The 22,673-nt window shown below is 36.1% G+C and overlaps 2 protein-coding genes across 2 annotated transcripts in view; both read left to right on the top strand.

The window, feature by feature from the left end:
- The first annotated feature begins 760 nt into the window (after positions 1-760).
- LOC121423518 lies at positions 761-8,569 on the top strand. Its single transcript, XM_041618869.1, has 9 exons — positions 761-766; positions 2,664-2,705; positions 3,747-3,863; positions 4,230-4,433; positions 4,782-4,943; positions 5,238-5,312; positions 5,772-5,846; positions 6,873-7,126; positions 7,440-8,569. The coding sequence occupies exons 1-9, from the start codon at positions 761-763 to the stop codon at positions 8,428-8,430; spliced, it is 1,926 nt and encodes a 641-aa protein (XP_041474803.1). The 3' UTR covers positions 8,431-8,569.
- Positions 8,570-20,687: 12,118 nt separating this feature from the next.
- Positions 20,688-22,673, top strand: part of LOC121423517 — a 33,679-nt gene continuing 31,693 nt past the window's right edge. The window contains exon 1 of the mRNA XM_041618868.1: positions 20,688-20,794. Coding sequence (XP_041474802.1) covers positions 20,792-20,794 — 3 coding nt within the window. The 5' untranslated portion in view covers positions 20,688-20,791. The remainder of the gene's footprint in view (positions 20,795-22,673) is intronic.

The following is a 22,673-nucleotide window of genomic DNA, read 5'->3' as shown; positions in this document are numbered from 1 at the left end:
AAGCTCATTTAAACTCCCCTTTATTAGCCAGTGGAAGAGCCTATTTGGTTGAGTAACTCTTTAATTTGTTTATGAATAGACCAAACCTAACTGCTAGAGTAGGCAACCCCTCACTGTGTTTGATAGCTATTGTGTGTGTGCACTGCATAGGGCTATGCAAGCAAATGTTGAGCAGACTGCAGATAAGCAAGCATAGGGTGCAGCAGCACCTTTCAGCAGCTCCTTGGCTGGGAAAGCCAGCACTTTGGTGCCACGCCTTTGTTATTTGGAGTGGCATGTAAGCCAGCAGTGGTTGGTACACTGGTTGGAATTCAAGGTCCACACTACGGCCGTTTTTATTGATGATTTATCCACGTCTTACGACGTTCTACGATTGCTACGTTATTCACGGGAAAGTCCTGAGATCTAGGTTATCCGGTTTCTTCTAGTTTGACAAGTTCATCACATTCGCAAGTTCATCCCATATCGTCTTCCGTTCGCACAGCTCATCCATTTCTTCAGCATCGTATGATCAACTTGGACATTGAAGCATTCGACGTCTGACGTGATGAGTGAAGACTTGAGGAACTGAACTTTCTCCATATTATGAAGTCGGTATCCTAGATAATTGTCTTCATAAACAGAGTTTATGCTCTTTGAATAGGAATAGCAGGTCACAATACTTTATTTAGATTATATCAATTTAAGACAGATTGTTCCAAAAACTTGTTGATACAAGTTTATTGATTTTTTATGTTTTGTCAGCATGTGAGCCTGGATAATGGCAGTATGGATATATATAATAACTTCATTTTGATTGAAATGTACAATCCTATCTTATAGTTTAATTCTTGGGTGGTCAAACAGCCTGAGTAGATTAATAAGTCAAGTTCACATAAAACACAATGTGACAATGTGAACCAAAATCATATCATATTTTAAAGATAATTAAATGATCCTTTCATTAGTATCAATCACATATCAATATTCACTAAAACCGATGAAGTCAAAGTCAGATTTCAAAACTTTTTTGAGTTTGTATGGAATTGGGCAGTAATAGGTCAGAAGGTCATAATTTTGCTATTATTTTTACTAAACACACAGTAAACTGAAGTCGACCTTTCGGGAATTTAGGGTGCGCTTTTCTCGAATAGTCGGGTAAACTGGACCCAACGATTTGGGAATCGAAGGTGTCCATTTCACAAATGGTCGGATATACGCGATTGCTCGACCCGATGCGACACAAGTCTGACATTGATACTTTATCAGTCAAAAATTGGTTTGAGATTTGCCTAAGCTTAGGAAAGAACATTTTCCAAATAAGTGTAAATCAATTCAGCATAATTTTTCGGCAGAAATTATTTGCATGGAATATATACAACCAACAATGATTCAAAGGCAGTCAAGCTAATTCACAAACCAATTTGAACCTGTATATCTGTACATGCATGGTGCAACTATATAATTGCAGTCATATTTGATAATATATCGTTTTGGTCAACGACAACCGCGTAGCCAGGATTTTATTTTGGAGAGGGCGGTAAATGCACGCGAAGCGAGTCAACACTTAAAGAGCGCACAAAGCGCCCTCCCTAGGGGTTGGTTGCAGGGAGGGGGAGCTTTCGATATAAATATTTTACCCGTCCGGAGCCAACCCAACCACAAGTTGCACAATCAATTTGAAAAAAAAAAGATAACTTCATATACTTCGGCCTAATCTTACTCTAATTCCATACCCTAATTTATACATTTGAACGGCAAAAAACACACATAGCTGAGGTGGAAAAACAGGGTTAGAGAAAGGGTGAGGGAAACAAAGGAGAAATGCAATATTGTAATTCAGCCGCGTGCACCTCGGAAGCAAAATTTATATATATAAATTTAGAGCAAGAGTAAAAGGAGTTTCTCTTTTGAGAAAAAAAAGAATAAAAAGAAAAACTGTAAAGCTACCTTTCATCCATTTCCTCCCTTCGCTTTTCCTTTCCTTTTCTCTTCTCTTTTTTCCTTTTTTTTCTTTTTGGGCACTTTTTTTTTTGGGGGGGGGAGGGGAGCGCCTGGTCAACGACAGTGATTATTTTCTCTCCAGTGTTGGTCAAACAGTACTAATTTTATTCGTCACTTGAAATGGCCAATAGACAACCAATTTATTGATCATGCAAACTAATTGATATTTATTGAAATTCTGTATGGTGTTCCATAAGCAAACCAAATGGACCAAAATCGTCAATGCTAAAATCTCAGGAAGCGGTGAAATACATTGAGCACTCATTCTACAGGGGAGCATTTCATCAATATTTTCATTCGACAAGTTGTCATATCTGACATCTTTCCTTGATTATGATTTGCTGAGAGGCACTGTTCCTAATAGGTAACTGTCGGATAAACTGGTATTTGTCGGATAAAATGTCCGACAAGTCCTTTCATGAAACGCCCCCAGATATGATGCTACAATCGATCTTAAGTCCTTTTCCACAGTACAGTCCCGTTAGATGAGATAAACTGGCCAGAGTCGGATTATACACGAATCAAGATAGGATTAGGAAAGTTGAGGATCAAAATTGATACTGACCGAGATTCATCGGTTAAAAACCAAACACAACCATTGTATTAGTTGGACTAGTTAACTGGAGGTTGATTTTTTTAAAACCAATTTAATGTTTTTCAAACCATTACATTTCCTTCAGCAAGAAACTGATCCACAATGTACTGCACTCGACCTAGGTGAGGTAAATGGGTACCGGTAGGAAGTAATTCCTTAAAAAGCTGTGTGCACTATGAACGCCTAGCTGAACCGGCTAATATAGGAGCGCCTTGAGCACCTAACAAGGTGGATATGTGCGCAATATAAATACCCTATATTATTATATTATATTATTTCTACTCGATATGTTCATCGGACACTTATTCACCAATAACATTGGTCGGAATTGAGTCATGGTAAGAATGACCAGTCATTTTTAGACATGCTGTGAATAGACTGAATTCTACTCTTTTAGACTATTTTGAGGTCCGTCGAAAAGAAAATTTTCATTATTGTAAATTACATTCCAATCTCACACAATTCATTGACTGCTTCTTTGTGAAGATTTAAAATTTCAGATCAGAATAAGCGCTCACTCCAGATGTTTTATTATTTTTATCAAAAGCCATTTAAACATCTTCCGAATTTAGTCATAATGGTAATGCCTATCCGGAAATGAATTCATAATTAAATTTTCTCGTCCAATTTCATGCTTAAAGGACAAGTCCACCCCGCAACATTTTAATTTGAATAAAAGGGGAAAAATGCAACTATTAATACTGAAAAGTTCATCAAAATCGAATGTAATATAGGAGAGTTATGACATTTTAAAATTCAAAACATTTATAAAAATTATGCACATCTTGGTCGTTATGCAAACGAGGGAACGGATGGCTCACTATTTCTTTTGTATCTTATTGTATGAAAAAATATGAAAATTTTTATTTTTCGTCATTTTCATGTGAAACGAAATCAGGTCAATTATCTTGAACGGGACAAGCCTATTTATAAAAAAGAAGAAAAAACATAAATTTAGATAAATAAATACAAATGAATGAATGAATAAATATTTAAATAAATAAATAACCAGATAAATAATTGAATAAATAAACAAATGGATAGATTAATTGATTAATAATTGTAAATTTCATCCCACAGATGTCAGATTTTCCATGCTATCAAGAGACTAATTAAAAATTTGACAAAAAGGAAAAATCGTTCTCCCCTACTTTCTCTGACCTTTTAGGATCTTCCTGATTTGATTGTGCGTGCACAGAGCACCATCCAGACCCCACCAAAGGATACAAGAGTCATCCTTACCTTGAATGGTAAGAAGCTGTGGCAATGCACTAGGAATGTTACGGTAAGTCCAATCTTATTTGTGATGGTTTAGTGTAAGAATTTGACACTAAGTTCATGATCTGGATGGGAATATATTTTTCGCAATAGATGGGTTTCTTTGTTTAACTTGCTGTATTGTTGCTTGGAAGTAAATACATTTATCTTGATATGGAACCATAAATATCGATAAAAAAGAGGATAGATAAAAAGTGGTATACACCATAGAAGTATAGTTCCATTTCAAATCAAGGGGAAGAAACTATAGAACTCCAAAAATAATACAGCAACTTAGATAATTTTATCTAAGTATATAATAATTCCACAAGAACGACACGATACTAAATTGAAGACAAAAAGAAAATATGTAATATTTCTTGATTCACATCAGATTCCCGAGGTTAGAGCAGCAATGGGGTTCATTGACCCCGCAGATGAAGCAGAGACCAATGACGTCACTAGTGCTGATGTGGATGACGTCACAGTTGAGCCAATGGATCCACTGGAGATTCCCATGGTATGGCGCTTTGAGCCTGGTCAACTCACCACCCAGATCACCCAAGATAAGATTCGAATCTTGACTTACAACATCGAGGTAAGATCTTTAAAGTTATTTTCGCTACCTGTACTATAGGTCCTATCATGAAAAGATATTAGAGAGGACAGATAAGGGAAGATGGGAAAAATGGGCAAAAGGGGGAAAAGACAAAGACGAAAATGAGAAGGGGAGAGGATAAGATACGAGAAAGAAACAGATAGGCATACAGACAGAAACAGATAGAGAAATGATCTAGGTTAAAGAAACTTCGTGCCAGGCATTCAAAGATTACATTCATAATACAGCAGAATTGTGCGAATTTCTACTCCCTGACGTAACTATTAAGAGTGCGAAACATAATGAATGAGGTTACAAAGTTATGACTGAATGAAACATTTCTTCTAGGATTTGATTGAGACCCTTGGTATGCAACCCTACGCCTGCCATACATCTATCCTGACTATGATACTTGATAAGCTCTCAAAGGCTCACCGTGTTGCCGGATGTCTTCAAACAACATTAGACACAGAGAGACAACAGGCCAGGGAATCACAGGATGCACTGCAGGTAATGAATATTCAATAGATATGAATATTCATTTCATTTTTAATATAAATTTCTTTTTATATCTGCTGGGAAGTGTTTCATGAAAGTACTTGTTGTTTTATCCGACAGTTACCATCGTAACATAGCTTCTGAGCTATACATGGAAGGTTGTCAGACAAAAAGGTTGATGAGACGCTCCCCTGAAAGAATATATGTATAAGGCAATACCAATACAATGAATGTTGTCTTTATCAATATCAATATGCAAATCACTTAAGAATTTTTCCTCAAACTAAATTACCACTGATATTTCAGAAACAAATAGAAGTGTTGGACACAACTCTTGAAGATGAGAGGAAGCTGGCTATTTCTTCACATGATGCACTTCAGGTAAATTATTTAATCTTTATAAAAAAAAAACAGGCCGATTAGTGTAGTAGTAGTAGTAAGAGTAGTAGTAGTACTACTATAATAGTAGTAGTACTAGTAGTAGCAGCAGCAGTAGTAGTAGTAGTAATAGTACTAGCAGCAGCAGCAGTAGTAGTAGAGTAGTAGAGGTAGTAGTAGTAGTAGTAGAAATAGTAGTAGTAGTAGTAGTAGTGGTAGTATAGTACTAGTACTAGTAGCGACAACAGCAGTAGGAGTGATTGTATTCGTGATGTGTTATCGGTTATACCTAGAAAAAATAATACAAACGTCTTTTTTATGTCTTTCAAATTATGTTTAAAAAAAATAAACAAACAGTTTAAAATTGATAAAACTTACTTCAGTACAAGGTGACTGATACATTGAGTGTTTTTATGTCGTAGTCCTTGTAACTATCCCGATATTTGTTTTTTGATCACCAAGAACCGAGTTGATGAACTGATTCGAAACTTGGAGGTTGAGAAGAATGCATGCAAACACGCAAAAGATGAGCTTCAGGTAGGTTTCCTGCAAGTTCATGACAAACTATAGACATTATTTGTAAACCAACTTTCTTATAATATTATAATCATAGATACTTGGAATAAGAATGCCTTCAAGAAAAACCTAACGAATCATCGCGTAATTCCGAACCTTCGTTATTCCGAAGGTTCGTATTTCCGAAGGTTCGTAATTCCGAAGGTTCGTTATTCCGAAAACAAGGTGAGGTTCGTAATTCCGATGGTTCGTTAATCCGAAAACGAAATGAGGTTCGTAATTCCGAAGGTTCGTTAGTCCGAAAACAAGGTGAGGTTCGTAATTCCGATGGTTCGTTAATCCGGAAACGAAATGAGGTTCGTAATTCCGAAGGTTCGTTAGTCCGAAAACGTAATGATTAACGAACCTTATTTCGTTTGCGGATTAACGAACCTTCGGAACAACGAACCTTATTTCGTTTACGGACTAATGAACCTTCGGAACATCGAACCTTATTTCGTTTTCGGATTATCGAACCTTCGGAATAATGCCACAAGTGTTCGGATTAACGAACCCTTTTAAGTTTTCGGATTAACGCACATCGAGGCCAAGGCAATTTACGTGTTTCGGAATTATGAACCTTCGGAATTACGAAGTGTAACCCGAATCATTGCAGATATACACTATGTTTGCTTTTTTTCATTTAACACACCTTTTTAAGTGGTGCTATCTTGATTTTAGAGACATTTTTACTTATCATTTACTGATCAATATCTCTGGATGTTCCTTTCCTTTTATTTCGTAACAAGATATTCATTTCATATCTTTGTAATACAACTTACAATATTTGTAAACAATTTTCATTCATTACTTATTGCTATGTCTGGACATGAATTGGTCCATGGTCTGGAATACCTATGGTATTTTTTCAGAATGTTTAAAATGTATGCATACACTTTGACTTTCAAAAATCATGTCTATTCCTCGATTGTTACTGGCGTCTAAGCATAATTTCTCTAAACCTAATAATTTCCTAAACCATACCAACATCCGTTTTTATGTTTGTAGCGACATCTATCAAAGCCAGTCCGAACCACATGCACCCAGACTGAGAGTAATCCACGAGAAGTCTTCTACGATGCCAGCTCTGAGGAATTCTTCTACGATGCTCTGTCTTCCCTCGATGATGAGGTCTACTATGATGCCCTGAATACATTTTCAGGAGTTAGGCCAAAGGAGATCTTCTATGATGCCCTCTCTACTAACCCGAAGAAGGTGCCTCCTTTGGCCAGTGCCGTTGAAACACGGGTGATTAATCAATGGTAAGTATTGTTTTAAACAAATGTTTAGAGAAATTAATTACCAACAGACTTCCTTTCCATTAAAAGAAAGAAAATAACAAAAGATATCCCTTCTCTAACGAACACACATACTTTCTTTGGATATTATCATTATTTAAAAATAGTGTTCGACCTGCTTACAGTGTTCGACCTGCTTACAATTGTTACGGAGTGTTGTCAACCCTGGATATTGTTGATACCGATACCGCTTATCTGCTTGCTTCCATCATGGACTTACTAGAACATATGTTTATTCTGTGTGCTTATCATCTTTTCATTTTATCTCTTTACTTAGGGTACCATCCGTGCCTTGGTTAGGACGGAGGCTCGAGCTACTTTTGGAGCATGTTATAAAAGAGGCAAATCGTGACTTGGATAAGGTCACCACAAAGGCCAAAGGCAAGGCTAAAGCTGGCACTATCGTGAAAGCCGAGTCAGACCTTCTTCCCTTTCGTGACCCGGAAGGGAATGATGATTGTATCAAGCTTGGAAGCGGAATGTCCGGAACAGTCTTCCTTTACCGCCATGCCAAGACCAATGAGCCAGTTGCCTTAAAGCTTATCCAAATTCCTACCCCAAAGAAGGATGTTGACGGAGAAGGAAAATTCGCAATTGAGAAGATCAAGAACGAGCTGACAATCCTCAAGAAGCTTGGAACCATGGAATGGTTCCCAGAGTTCTATGGATGTTGTATGATCCGTCATAACATTGTGGGGATTGCCATGGAGTTCTGCGGAGATGTGGAAAAGGCTGAGAGTTATACCATCCTGGATTGCATCGAAGGCAATGGACCCAAGCTGGACAGAGACTCATGGATGAATGTCTTCTTGGATTTAGCAGATGGTCTCACAGTGATGCACAAGAAGCGTTACTTGTGTAATGATCTCAAGGAGGACAATGTGCTTGTGGTGAAGTCTGAAGGAGAATGGCGTGCTAAGATCATTGATTTCGGATGGGCAAGTGATATGATCTGGCCATTTGAGATGCCTTTCTCAGCTGAGCAGAGGCGTGACTACGTGCGTGGGCAGGCATATAATTACATAGCACCAGAGTGCGCTTTCAGAAAGCGACCTTTCTCCCCAAACACTGACGTCTACTCCTTGGGAAGACTTGCCGCCTTCGTTGGACAGGAGATTCCCGGTCTGAAAGAACTCGAAAACTATGGCTTTCACATCTACTCTTGTCACCCAAATAAGAGGCCCACACTGCGGGAGTTCAGCAAGCAGATCACAATCTTGAGGCAGATCGGAACTGATGATAGCGATTCTGATGAAGATCATGGTTGAGAGACCTGGGGCCAGCTGAATGCCCGTGGATGGCATGGTTACGAGACAATGATCATGGTTGAGGACTTGGGGCTATATAGCTGGAGACCCGTGGATGCCAAGGTTGTGAGATAAAGATCATGCTTGAGGACTTGGGGCTATATAGCTGGAGACCCGTGGATGCCAAGGTTGTGAGACAAAGATCATGGTTGAGGACCTGGGGCTTGCTGGAGACCCGTGGATGCCAAGGTTGTGAGATAAAGATCATGGTTGAGGACTTGGGGCTATATAGCTGGAGACCCGTGGATGCCAAGGTTGTGAGACAAAAGTCATGGTTGATAGACCTGGGGCTAGCTGGAGACCTGTGGATGCCAAGGTTGTGAGATAAAGATCATGGTTGAGGACTTGGGGCTATATAGCTGGAGACCCGTGGATGCCAAGGTTGTGAAACAAAGATCATGGTTGAGGACCTGGGGCTAGCTGGAGACCCGTGGATGCCAAGGTTGTGAGATAAAGATTATGGTTGAGGACTTGGGGCTATATAGCTGGAGACCCGTGGATGCCAAGGTTGTGAAACAAAGATCATGGTTGAGGACCTGGGGCTAGCTGGAGACCCGTGGATGCCAAGGTTGTGAGATAAAGATCATGGTTGAGGACTTGGGCTATATAGCTGGAGACCCGTGGATGCCAAGGTTGTGAGATAAAGATCATGGTTGAGGACTTGGGCTATATAGCTGGAGACCCGTGGATGCCAAGGTTGTGAGACAAAAGTCATGGTTGATAGACCTGGGGCTAGCTGGAGACCTGTGGATGCCAAGGTTGTGAGATAAAGATTATGGTTGAGGACTTAGGGCTATATAGCTGGAGACCCGTGGATGCCAAGTTTGTGAGACAATGATCATGGTTGCGGACCCGGGGCTAGCTGGAGACCCGTGGATGACATAGATGTTATCTACTCTGGGATGCAGTATAGTCTTATTGGTTACCGTTCCGTATCCATAGACAGAGGAAAAATCCAGCTGCTAACGATATAAACATGAAAGGTAAATGATAATGTTTACCAAGTGTCACTTTGAAATGGAAATAAAATATTTTTCTAACCCCAAAGGTTGAATAGATTCAATAACTTATTGCTAATTTTCCGAAAAAATATTATAAAAATCTTTGCACTTTGGATTAAGTTTTCCAGTTTCATTGCGAAGAAAGATATGATTCCTGGTATTTGCTTTATTACCTTTTCTTTTATGCATATAAATTTGCTTTCAGGAACACTCCAGTTGAAATGCTTTTGGATGTCGAAGGCCTGCTGATCAAGAGGAGCCATCTGGTGATTACTCGGATCAGTGGGTGCCCGAGCAGGAAGTACCAATTGCTGACAAGGTTTCTAGGCCATGGCTGGTTCGAGAATCCAGCAGGAAACTAGCGTGATGAATTCTGATGTAATTTTGATATACGATCCCAAATCAGAACAAATATATTCTTTCTTACCCAAAATCTGGCAAATTATTGTAATACATTCATTTAGGTTAATAATGGTTAAACGTTTTTTACAATCTCTAAATGTTTAATTATTGTGCTGGGAATCCTTCCAAAGCTCAATATCTTTGATGTAATTTTCCCAGCTTACACACTTATACACTTGGAGTGGTTCAAGAGCTACCTTACAGATGACTCGGTTTATATCAATAAATAATCACAATTCATCCAACCTTCCAATTACATGCGGGGAACCACTGGGTAGCTTGCTCGGCCCTCTTTTTTATCACTTACATTAATGACATCCACAATACTTAAAATTTTACTTTCATTCATACTCTTTGCTGATGATTTTTCATTTTTCTTTCAACATTTTCTTTTCTCATGGTAACATAAACCAACTTATTAGGATTGTTAACTCTGAACTCATGCATGTGACTGAATAGATCAAGGCAAATAAACTCTCACTTTACTTACAAAACACCAGTTACATGTTTTTTTTTAATAATAGAATAAATAGTTTGCCCGACAATCTCATTTTTGATAACACTATCCTTGAAAATTTTTCTGAAACAAAATTCTTAGGTGTACTTATTGATAATAAATTTTCATGGAAACCACACATCAACAATATATGTAAAATATTTTCAAGAAATATTGGAATTATCAACAAGCTCAATTTTTTCTTCCATCTCGTACAATGCATACGCTATATCACACCTTAATATTACCATACATTAATTGCAGTATTTTGGCATAGGGTTGTGCGATTCAAACACAATTACGTAGGATGTGCAATTCAAACACAATTACATAGGATACTTTTTAGAGAAAAAAGCACTTAGGATAATATTTCATACACATTTCAGATGTCACACAGATTATCTTTTGAAAATAAAATCCTTAAAGTAAACGGTATACTGTATTTGTTCCAACTCGACCAATTTATTTACAAACTAAATAAAGATGATCTCCCCGCATTTTTTTCAGTAATGTTCTGCAAAAACCCCTCTTTGCACGATTATCCTACAAGACAACGAAACTCTTATCACCTGCCTCCAACCCGAATTTACTTTCAAAAAATTCTTTTGTCTTTTCTGGTCCCTTATATTGGAATTCTTTGCCCAACGCCTTTATGGAATCGCCAAGCATCGCAAGTTTTTTTTATTTGCCAATACTTTACACAAACAAGTCAATCTAACATATAACCAAAACTATATACAACAAAAACTTTCTTTTTTAACCTCCCAGGATACAACTTGCCTGCCGACCTGTTCCGGCACCTGCCATGCTCCTCTTTGCACCTCCAGTTGTACCTGCACCCCCTCTCCCTACATTTGCCTCTCTGTTCCTCCCCTGATTATCACAAATATTGTAACCATATTGTTATTATTTATTTATATCATATAATTATTACTTTTATCATTTATTCGAACTTGTGTCACTCTTTCGTTGTTACCTTCGATATTTTCTATAGCCTCCTTTTAAACTGTCTTCCGTCTGTCCTTTGTACTAGTTTTGTAATATACGTATTGAAACTAAGTTACAGGGGCTTGCCTACCATACAAGCTTTTCTTTCCTTGACAAGCCCCTCCGTTCTGTTTCATATAGCTATTATAGTCAAAGTTACTTTAATTCGCATTAGTTCTCATTGTTTATACCGTCTAATTCTTATGCATTATTCCGATTGATGTTGTACTTTAAATTTGACTATGTATTGTTTGATTTTGTTGTGCTTTTTGAAGGGAAAATGAATAAATCTAAATTTAAATCTTACTGAATTATAGATTAACTTTGCATTCTTTTTATCTAAATGTAGATGATGCAAGTGCAATTCATATGGCAGATAGAAGAGTAGACTGTAAATAGAAAGGTCCCCGAACCTTACCAGAGGTTGATTGGTCTGAAAAAGCAGTAAATGGAGTCACAACAATATGCCTACAAGGTTACTATACTTTTGTTAACCTATCTTAATGACATGCCATTACCATGGCATTAGTTGAAATGAAACATGATGCATTGTATGCAAAAAAAAAACATTTAGTTGATGAAGTAAAGTGTCTAACAGATAAGTTAGAAGGAAATCTCTTTCCCTCTAATATCGACAATTGGGCTCGTTCCATCTTGCATTTTATTTATTTATTTATTATTATTTATTTATTTTGTTTTATTTATTTTATACTGCAGGGTAGGCCTGTTCAGTTCTTAAAACTGCTTTACAAAGGCGCCCTGAAGTTTCAAATACATGTCAAGATAACTATAAAATATGTCATAAAAAAAATCAACGTCAGAAATACAAAATACAAACTATTTAACATCAGAAACAATTAACACCAAAATATAGAGTGGGAAGTGACAATTTAAACATACAAGTACATAGCATTGTAAATCAATGTAATATTATTTCGCGATTTATCAATTCGTATGAAAGGCTTTGCATAATTTTTTAAGAACTAACAAGGAGGTACAGGCTTGTAACTTTGAAGGGAGTGCATTAAATAATTTGGGTCCGAAATATGTGAAAGATTTTCTTTTATATTCAATTTTAGCTTTGGGAAGCTGAAGGGGGCATCGCAAAGAGAACCGTGTCCTGTATTTCACGGGCCGTTTACATACTAAAGGTTTTTAATAATTTGAAACTAAATTATTCATTATTTTATATACAAGAACACAATACTGATATTTTATACGCTGATCTACTGATTACCACTTCAGTGACTGCAACAAAGAAATTGGTGATGTATTATAATCTTTTTTCAAAAGCATCCTGGCATATTTATTTTGAAGTTTTTGTATCTTTTCTAAATGTATTTTTGCACTGCTTCCTCAAGATGTACTACAGTAACCAATGTAAGGTAAAATCATAGAAAAGTACAGCTTCATCATGATATCAAAGGACAGTAAATGCTAAATCCGTCTTATACAACATTAAACATTCACATCTGTAACTTTAGGAAATCAAACCAAACCTGCATTATTTACTTTAATATTAAGATGATGTTGCATAACATCATGAGGTACACAATATCAATCATGAAAATACCCAAAACAATATTTTAACAAGAGAAGCGAAAACATTCCATAGAATGACAGTTGTATCGATATAAAACATAGGTATATTTACAGGATCTTGTTTCTCTTATTCTAATCTAAGAATCATCTAGGAAAGACGTAGAAGGATATTTCGGAGGGAAAAAGACTTGCAGAAAAATAGGAAATGACGATTCCGCAAGCAGAGTGGTATAATGAAAACAGGAGACAAGGCAGCTATAAGTGACCACTGCAAATTGCTAGCAGAGCTCCAAAGATATTGACCGATCTGAGGGGAAGGTGAGGAAGCTATCAAAGTACTCTAGAGACAGTACAACTGGTAATTGTATCTCATGGTCAGGTTGGATATTCAAATAGGATAACTTTATAATCAATGCATTCTCATAAATATCACCATTGTTTAGTTGATTTTATTGTGTAGGTACACATTTTCGATATGCAACGTGTCTGCTCTTTCTAAAGGTATTGTTATTACCTTTTTTTAATAGAAACATTAGAAAGGCAAAGAAAATATGGCATTGATGAGCTGTTCTAGTCGAAAGTAGGATTGATGTCCGTGGCTCGATAGTCCGCTGCAAGAAAGACCAAAATGAAGAGGCTCTCAGTCTAGAAGTACAGCGTAGGCCAGGGAGAGGTAAGTAAATTTTACAAAATATTTGTGTTGGAAAACATTATGTGGCGTGGTGTCTCCAGGTCACTGATCTTAATAAGATATGAAGTTATTGATTTCATTCCAGTTTCTTGAATTGTTTTTTTAACAGTCATTGAACCGTAGAAATTTCTTCCCATAAATGTGTATGACTTTTAAATCGCAGACTTGACTTGTACTCATCATGCATTCCGAAATACGTAAATTGCCTATACCTTGATGTTTGTTAATCCGAAAACGAAAAAAAGGATTCGTTAATCCGAACATTTGTGGCGTAATTGCGAAGGTTCGTTTATCCAAAAACGAAATGAGGTTCGTACTTCCGAAGGTTCGTTAATCCGAAATCGAAATAAGGTTCGTTGTTCCGAAGGTACGACTATCCGAAAACGAAATGAGGTTCGTTGTTCCGAAGGTTCGTTAATCCGAAAACGAAATAAGGTTCGTTGTTCCGAAGGTTCGTTTATCCGAAAACGAAATGAGGTTCGTTGTTCATTTTGTTTTCGGAATAACGAACCTTCGGAATTACGAACCTCATATCGTTTTTCGGTCTAACGAACCTTCGGAATTACGAAGTGTAACTTAATTTTCTTCATAGCACCAAACTGATTGATCAAGTTAGAACCATGGTGAGGCTTCAAACTGAGGATGGGAGAGCTTTCTGGGAGATAAACTGGAATCAGTCTTCTTGGAACATCAGGTAATCCCTTTCCAAACATATATTTCTCACAATTACAGACAGAGATTTTTTTTAAAAGAAAGTGCGTAAAAGGCATTTTAAAGGGATGGTCCGGGTTGAAAATATTTGTATTTAAATAAATAGAGTAAAATTCACAAAGCAAAATGCTGAAAATATTATCAAGATCGGATAACATATAACGAAGTTAATAAATTTCAAAATTTATCAATATTTTGTAAATAGAGTTATATGCACATCTTAATGAATATTCATTAGTTGGGCTGATGATTTCATATTCTAACTTTCCTTTTCCGTATGTTATCGCATGAGATCATAAATGTTTCATTATTTCATACATGTGTAAATGATGTGTGTCCATTATGATGAAATAAGTTGCGGCAATAAATAATGCACTTAATCAGTTGTCAATCCAATTATTTTAGATTTTGGTAGAAAAAATTTGAATAAACCTTATTTCATATAATAAAATAAAAAGAGAACATTTGGGAATGTGACATCATCAGCCCACCTAATGAATATTCATAAAGACATGCCTTGAACTGTTTCACCGGAATGGGGCAAATCTTTAAAGTTCAATAACTTTGTTATTTGTTATCTGATTTTGATAAAATTTTTAGCATTTTGCTTCGTGAATTTTAATCTTTTTATTGAGATATAAACATCTCCAGCCTGGACCTTCCCTTAATTGCGACTTTGTATTGTAGTCACATCTTGCCTTTTCGCTCGTGTCTCGATTAATTAAGGGTATGATGCAAACAATGTTTCATGATCTACTTTTTTATTAGTGCTCGTTCTGCAATTTAACACTAGATATATAATGAGAAGAAGACTGTTTGGATTGGGAAGAAGGTGCATTTCAGCCGATTAGAAATGACAGGGTGGCCCTAGTTACCTCAACAGCTTGTCTTAAAGAGTTTCTACGTAACTGAAAACAGACGCACATGGAAGACACAGGGGTAATCTGGAAGTGCTCTTGGCACTGGGAAGTACAGATGACGTGAGAGACTTGGGTGTGGGGTGCAAATTATTTTCTGGAACTGATGACGTTAGGGAGGCGTCTACGCAAGAGCATACCGTCAGGTGAATAAGTTCTTGCCATTTTAAGAGACTTCTTCATTTGCGTGTGAAAATTGTTTGGTGTTTTAGATCCTGTTTGAGAATAGATTGCGTTCAAACTCGCCCTTATTACCAGATGTTCATCTTGAAATGACTTCTCCAATATTAATCAGAGATGCAAAATATTAATGGGTTAACGAAGTGCATGGGGTGATAAGAAGGTGATACACTTTTTGAAAATTCATTAAATATAACTTTAATGCATTATTACTGTATTTGATGATGCATGAAAATATTCTCTAAATCTCTTTCAAATTTCATATTCTGTACCCAATTTGTTACACCGGTAGATCAGACAACTGAGAAGGCTGTTTGCAAAATGATGGTGACCGACAAGGTGGAAAGTATGGGTGCCAAAGGGTATGGGCTGCAATCTACCTCTAGAGCATGTACGGAAAGGAAATGGATCGAAATGGGGGCAACTGTGTCTCTTGGTATATCAGGTGATTAATAGAATTTTTGTTAATTCATTGAGAAGTATCAGGAGACCATTCGGCTATCATGCTTTCACTTATTTCTATCTATAGCTCTTATATTAATGAAATTAAAGTATTATGACATATATATTTGTTATTCATTCATTTTTTGCCTCAACACACAACACACATCAAATAAAATTAATTCGTAGGATGATAAATAAACAGGATACATTGAATAAATGTTAGTAACGTCATAAAAACTACGTCATTGTGATCTCTTCGTTGGTTCTTTTTATGAATTATTTATTTTGCTGAATGTTTTTTCTTATGCAATTTTTTAGAGGCAGAGGGAGCATGACATCAGGGCATATAGCGAGTGGTAATTGGAAGTGCTGAATTATTCTTGATAGAGGTTAAGAGGGGTTAAACTCATTCCCGCCGGACCTCTCTTTACAATATCTACATTCCGAAAGAGGCCAATAATACCAGCTGGAAACTGTATTCACTCCCAATTCCCTGCGATGGTCGCAGGTTTACGGTCAAGAGAACTCGATTGTCACGATCGTCAATAGCAGTCAATTTCACAAGTAAGCATAATGTTAGCTTTAAAGGGGGAGTGAATTGTGTGCGGTCCCTCACTGACACTGTGTTATAAATGCATAATCTTAAAATATACGTTTCCAGATATCTAGTAATACTACAGGGAATGAATTGTATTGTATAAAGAAATTAAAAAGTTTTGAGAGGAAAAGTAATTGTTTCGCTACTAAGTAACATAATTATTTCAGTATGAATGTATTGAGTAGTTGATTAACATCATTCAAGTGGGTCTATATTACTAGACTACTCTAGCATTATGGGTCGGGAAACTGGCCAGGTATGGGAAGTTGAGGACTCGAGATTGCGATATTGGTTCGTATCTGCTTTAACCATGTTAACAGTTTAATGTTTCCTATTCTTATTCCAGAGAATGCCAAGGAAAGGGTAATAAATTTCATTACTCAAATGCACGCGACTAACCATTATGGGGGTATTTTATTTAAAGAAAAATCTTTTGCTTGTAAAAATAACATGCCTTCGGTAGCAAACTTTGTCATATGCTTCTCATGACTTTCGTTTTTCACCTAGAAACGCTCGACCATATAAAAAATTGCAAGTATCTGGACTATGATTTAGGGGAGCTCTTCTTTCGGGGCAAGAAGGGATCCAAGACCTTCACCTTCTACCTGGTTCTACAGGCTCCATACAAAATGATAAGAACAGAATATGTCATCGATTCGTCAATACAGGAATAAAGATGGCAGACGAGGAAGAACTTACAAAGCTACAAGAACTATAGGAGCCGCATTTGAAGCATAAGGAACGGTGGCTGAAATTCTGACTCGTTCATCATTGTATTTAGACAATGAGTAACCTACCCCTTGAAATAAATCTAAAATATTTTCAGGAGGATTCCATTGGACGCTGCACCATATTTGTAACAAAAAACTCACTCTTCGTGTAATAATTGATAGTGGTGGGAGAAATGCTTGCAGATCTCAGCAGACAATGTTAGGCCTACTGAATTATCTCGCTATATCAACTGCCGAAGATAAGGAAACAAGTCATGATTAGGAGTCATTTTAGGTGAGCTATTAATGTGAGAGAAAATAATCAATATGTAACAGGAATTGAAATGGACAAAATAAGCTGTCAACGATCAAGACTTCAATCCCAAAAGAATGCCGAAAAACCCCGATAGTCTCTTGTTATTTAATGAAGGGCTCCAAACTTGGAGTAGCAACGTCCCTAATGTTAGAGAAATACATCAACGTGATGAAGGAAGCTCATGCTGCAACAACAGACAGCATATAGCAGTCTTATGAAATGTGACTTGTCCTGAATAAATTAAATGAAAAACAGTATTCAACACTCATTGCCTTTCATTATTTTGTATGTGAATTCAAATGAAAGTGATAATGATCAAGGGGAAATTCACCCTACCGATAAGTTGGTTTTCATAAAAGTAAACAAATTAGAGAAAAATAATGGTAAATGTCTGATGATAATAATTCAATAATTAAATACCTAAATAAAGGTCTTTCCTCTTTCGAGACTAATCCTACACTGGTAATAATAATTAAGAATAATTACTTTTCTTGATACCTATTTTGGAGCGCAAGAAAGATGGAAATAGTCCATGAAGTAATTCAAATATAAAGGAAACTGCCCTGTTTTTTTTCTTCGTAATTCTAATTTGTCAGTGTTCAGATTCAAATACAACAGGTTGAAACTATATCTATAATCAACTCTTAAGACCATACGCATTGCTCGATTTTGAAGAACACTCAAATACTATAGAGCAGTTAATCAAAGTGTGGTTTGACGTAGTTTGTAGATATTTTCATCAGTATACTTTGTCATCAATTTTTAGTTAACTAAAGACCCCATAAGCCATGTCAAATATGATGGGCTATTTCTGTCAGGTATCTTGATACTTCAAGGAAACCTTCAATAACATACTACATTTGGCTTTACTTTGTAACTTTGTTGAAATTTTGGAATGAAATAAATTCGTTATCAATCAATCAATCACTTCTGTATCTGTTATATGAAATGATTTGTCCGATTTTTTTTCACCCGCACTAATACAATCACTGTCAATTATTTGTGATATCTTTTGGGGGAATTTATATTCAATTTCGATTTTAACTCAAGGTTTATTAAAAATATGAGTCGTAGTGAAATGACTGAATTGGTCATGTATACAGTGTACAACAATGGACCCATTATATTTTTCAAACAATAACATTTGTAAATACATGTACTGAGATTCGAAATATTTATGTAGTTAAGGGGGAATCCAACCCAAATAAACACTTGTTTTTATAAGAAAAAGAAAAATCAGACAAGTTGATAGGTGAAAGTTTGAACAATATTGGACAAACAACGCGAAGCGCGAGCGAAATAAAATATTTGTTGCTTTTCTTTTGTTGTGAATATACTAGGTTGCCTTGACTACAAACATACGCCAGGATGAAATAAAGTTGATTCCGAATTCTGTGGTGCATGAAGGCTTCTTTGCATTAGTATGATTGCTGAAAATTGGTATTGCTTCCCTCTCATATAATATTCATACGCATAAATAATTAGTATAAATGATTATGTGCCGAAACCTACATACAATACGTTAAATTCTCTAAAATTGAAAATTATCGCTCTTTAAAGGGATGCTCCGCGGGCTGAGGATATTCATATCTCACTAAATAGAGTAATATTCTCAGATCAAAATGCTGAAAATTAATTCTGATCAAAATCTGATGATAAGTAACGCAGTTATTGATTGTGAAAGATTTGCATTATTCCGCATTATTCCGGTGAAAGAAAGGCCTGTTCAAATTTTTCTACGCGTGCAAGTCTACAAATAAGTGTCGACAAAATTATTTCAGCCTTAAAGGCGCAGTCGACGTTTTCCTTAAAGGAGGAAGTTCAACCATGGCCATGGGACGCGGGGTGCTGCGTGTGATATTTTCTATAGGCAGCACCCCTGGAACTCTAAGAAGTACATTTAAGGAAAATTACGAAGATTTTGTAATAAAACCTTTTTTTCGCTTGTTAAATTTGTCGACAACAAATTACCTTCATTTTGTCGTGAAACCTATTTGCTTGTTAGATTTACGTCAGCACCCTCTGTTTAAAAAAAAGAAGAAAAAAGAAATTTGCTTAAAAACATGGGTAGGAGATGGGGTCAATCTAGCACTTAGAATTTTTTATCCAAAGAGTGATGTAAAGTAGTTTATGGCATTAGAAAATTTACTTTGGTTTCTTAAAAACGGTTATTTCCACATTATACAAACGATAGAACCGACGAGTGTTGATGACGTCACCCAATTATTATTTCTGTTGTATTTATTTAAAAAAATATGATATGTAGCATCAACCATAACGGAAATATATATTGTGCTAAATGAATACCTGATCGGATGATCACTTCGTTGATCTTAAGCAAATTGTGGTAAATTCAGTACCATTCGAAAGAACTATGGGAGAATAATTATTTTGCGCTGCCCTTTCACGCATCAGGACTGTTTTTTCTAATTATTAATATAGATGGGCAAGAAAATGTCTTCTTGGTCTCCAGATCCCCCCCCCCCCCGATCCGCGCTTATTACTTTGTTTTATGTTTTGTTGAAGTTATCACCAAGACGACTGGACTGAAACTATTGAAAAAAGTTACCTTAAGCATTCATACATACACCCACACATACGTACGCCCACACACACATATCTAACTATCTCTCTCTCTCTCTCACACACACACACACACACACATGAGAGGCCTACACAGGATACGAAAAACTGTCGGGGTTTGAAAGACAGAAGGGGACAAATTTGTCAATTAATTCCACTCGGACAAAATGTTGGTGTCTTATTGAAATAAATGTTGGAGTTTGATACGGTCACGTGATCACTTGATTGTCATTTCGGTGGGAGGTGCGCGATGGGAACTGCTCACAGCAGAGGAATCAGAAGATAATTAGAATACATCTATTAGGATAGAAGTCAGTTCCATCCAAACTTCAGTAAAGGTCGACAGTTGATCCGCAGAACTGATGTGCGAAGGAGTGATAATTCGAGATGTTATCATCATATCTAGTTCCACTACGTAAACCAATTTGAGTGATATCATTTCATTGTTAACGGAATCGGAATATACACTGTACTAGACTATTGTGTTATTGAGTTGATCTATACTTCATATTTTGAAATCATAAAAAAAATACCTGTAGCGAGCGACGTAATCCAACAGCCTTGCAGAGAGACTTTTCTTGTATGAAATTGTTACATTTTATTTCGAATTTACCAATAATCATTGCCTCCTGAGACCCAATTCCATTTCTGAAGTTAACCAACATAAAACGAACAGTACCACAAATTATATTCTGCTGCATTTTGTCAAATCTTACAATCGAGTTCTCTTCAACGTCGACGAAAATGGTGAGTCTTTGTTATTTTTTTTCAAATTTCGTTTATATCCATTGATTTATGTCTGTTTTACCTCATGACATAAGCACAAATATTTAGCAGATTTCTTCATGCAAATGATGAGTCTTTGTCATCGTTTTTTCTCTTTCTTTTCGTTCATTTGAAACATTTAGTTTGGCCCGAACATCTTGATATAATAAAAAAACATTAAGTAAATAATATACAATCAAGGTTGTCCTACAAACAGGTTGGAAATGAGGGGCTGTTAAAATGGAGTTTTTAGAGTGCAGCACCCTTTTACAAAACATTCTTAGAATAAATTGAATCAAGAAGAAAAAAGTTCCCACCAAAATTTATGATCATAAAAAGGAAGAACGTTCTTACCAATAATTTGCCTAATGTGTTGTTATATGCATGGACGCATTGTAGTTGAAACTACGAAAAAAATAATATAATTTCTGTACACAAGAAATTTATCAGAACGTCGTAGCATCTTTTTCCTCAATATCATCGTTTTCTGCATATTGATAGGTTGTAATATCATATTGTTGTATAATGATTGATTTAAATAAAGAAGCAAAGCAATTGACCTGGCAGACTTCTAGTTAAACCAAAGCCCAGCTAGCAGTTTGCCCGGCAGTTTGGACGCCAATACTCTTCAATTTGTAGACAAAATATTGAGGACGTAAAAGGCCATTCGTGAAAACCAAATATTTTTATTTTTTAGAATATTGTTTGGGCCTGATGTTGCCATCATGAAACAATGAAAAGTGACCCATGACTGCCACGTAAAAAACATCATTAAATAAAAATACAAGGTTTTCCATAAAGCTAATTAATATCACTTAACACTATTCTTAAATCTTCCATGTTGGGAGCTAAAGGGAATGTGTTGGAGGGGAGTGAATTCCACAGCCGAGCCATCCTTGGAGTATTATGGTTAAGACAAGTATTAGACTTTGGGAAATTAATTGTTATTCAATAATTTACAGAAGTTAAAAAACGATATTATTTTAAATAGGTTTCATTTTTGTATTGATAAGAACAGTGGTGTTATGGTTTAATGAACCAAATGGTCAAATAGATTTATCTTTTAATTTTGTGACTGTCAAGACTTTCCTGGAACGTCTCTAAAGCCGGCATTTGGTTTGTTCAGTATTCTGATAATAAATTTATACTCGGTCAATATAAAAAGATAAATCCACTCAAACAAAAAGTTGATTTGAATGAAAAGAGACAAAATCTAACAACCATAGCACTGAAAATCTCATCAAAGTTCGATGTAAAAAATATAGCTGTTTAAAGTTCCGTTAAATTTCACAAACGGCTATCCATGTATGCCTATCCTAGTGATCGGTATGCAAATGAGAGGACTTATGACATTACCCACTCACTATTTTTTGTTGATATTATGAAATATGAATTTCAATGTTCTCCTTATTGTCATATGAAAAAAAAAGTTTTATTTCTCTCTGAACATGTGGAATTACCACATTGGGTGTAATGAAGTAAACATTTGGAGGGAACTAGATAATACGTATCGCTTAAAATTACTACACGCTAAAAAATGAAGTGCTAATTCAGCTCTTAAAGAGCGTGTATAGTGACTGCACTTCGAGTGCTGATTTTTCTCGTTCAAATTTGAACTAGACAAATCAGCACTCCGAAGTGCAGTCACTATACACGCTCTTTAAGAGCTGAATTAGCACTTCATTTTTTTAGAGTGTAAGAAGTTGCGAGCGAGCAAAAATTTCGACATTTTTTAATTACAAAACTCAAAGTTTATGATAGATTTTGCCATGATATTCAGAAAATAATTTGATATTTCACCTTTATCCCTTTCCTTTTTTTTTCTTGGTCGTGACGTGTTTTTTTTTTTGTGGGGGGGGGG

The sequence above is a fragment of the Lytechinus variegatus genome, chromosome 11 (assembly GCF_018143015.1).
Source record: "Lytechinus variegatus isolate NC3 chromosome 11, Lvar_3.0, whole genome shotgun sequence".
NCBI classification, from domain to species: Eukaryota; Metazoa; Echinodermata; class Echinoidea; order Temnopleuroida; family Toxopneustidae; genus Lytechinus; species Lytechinus variegatus.
The sequence above is the reverse complement of the archived record's forward strand: the minus strand, read 5'-3'. Positions and strand labels throughout refer to the sequence as shown.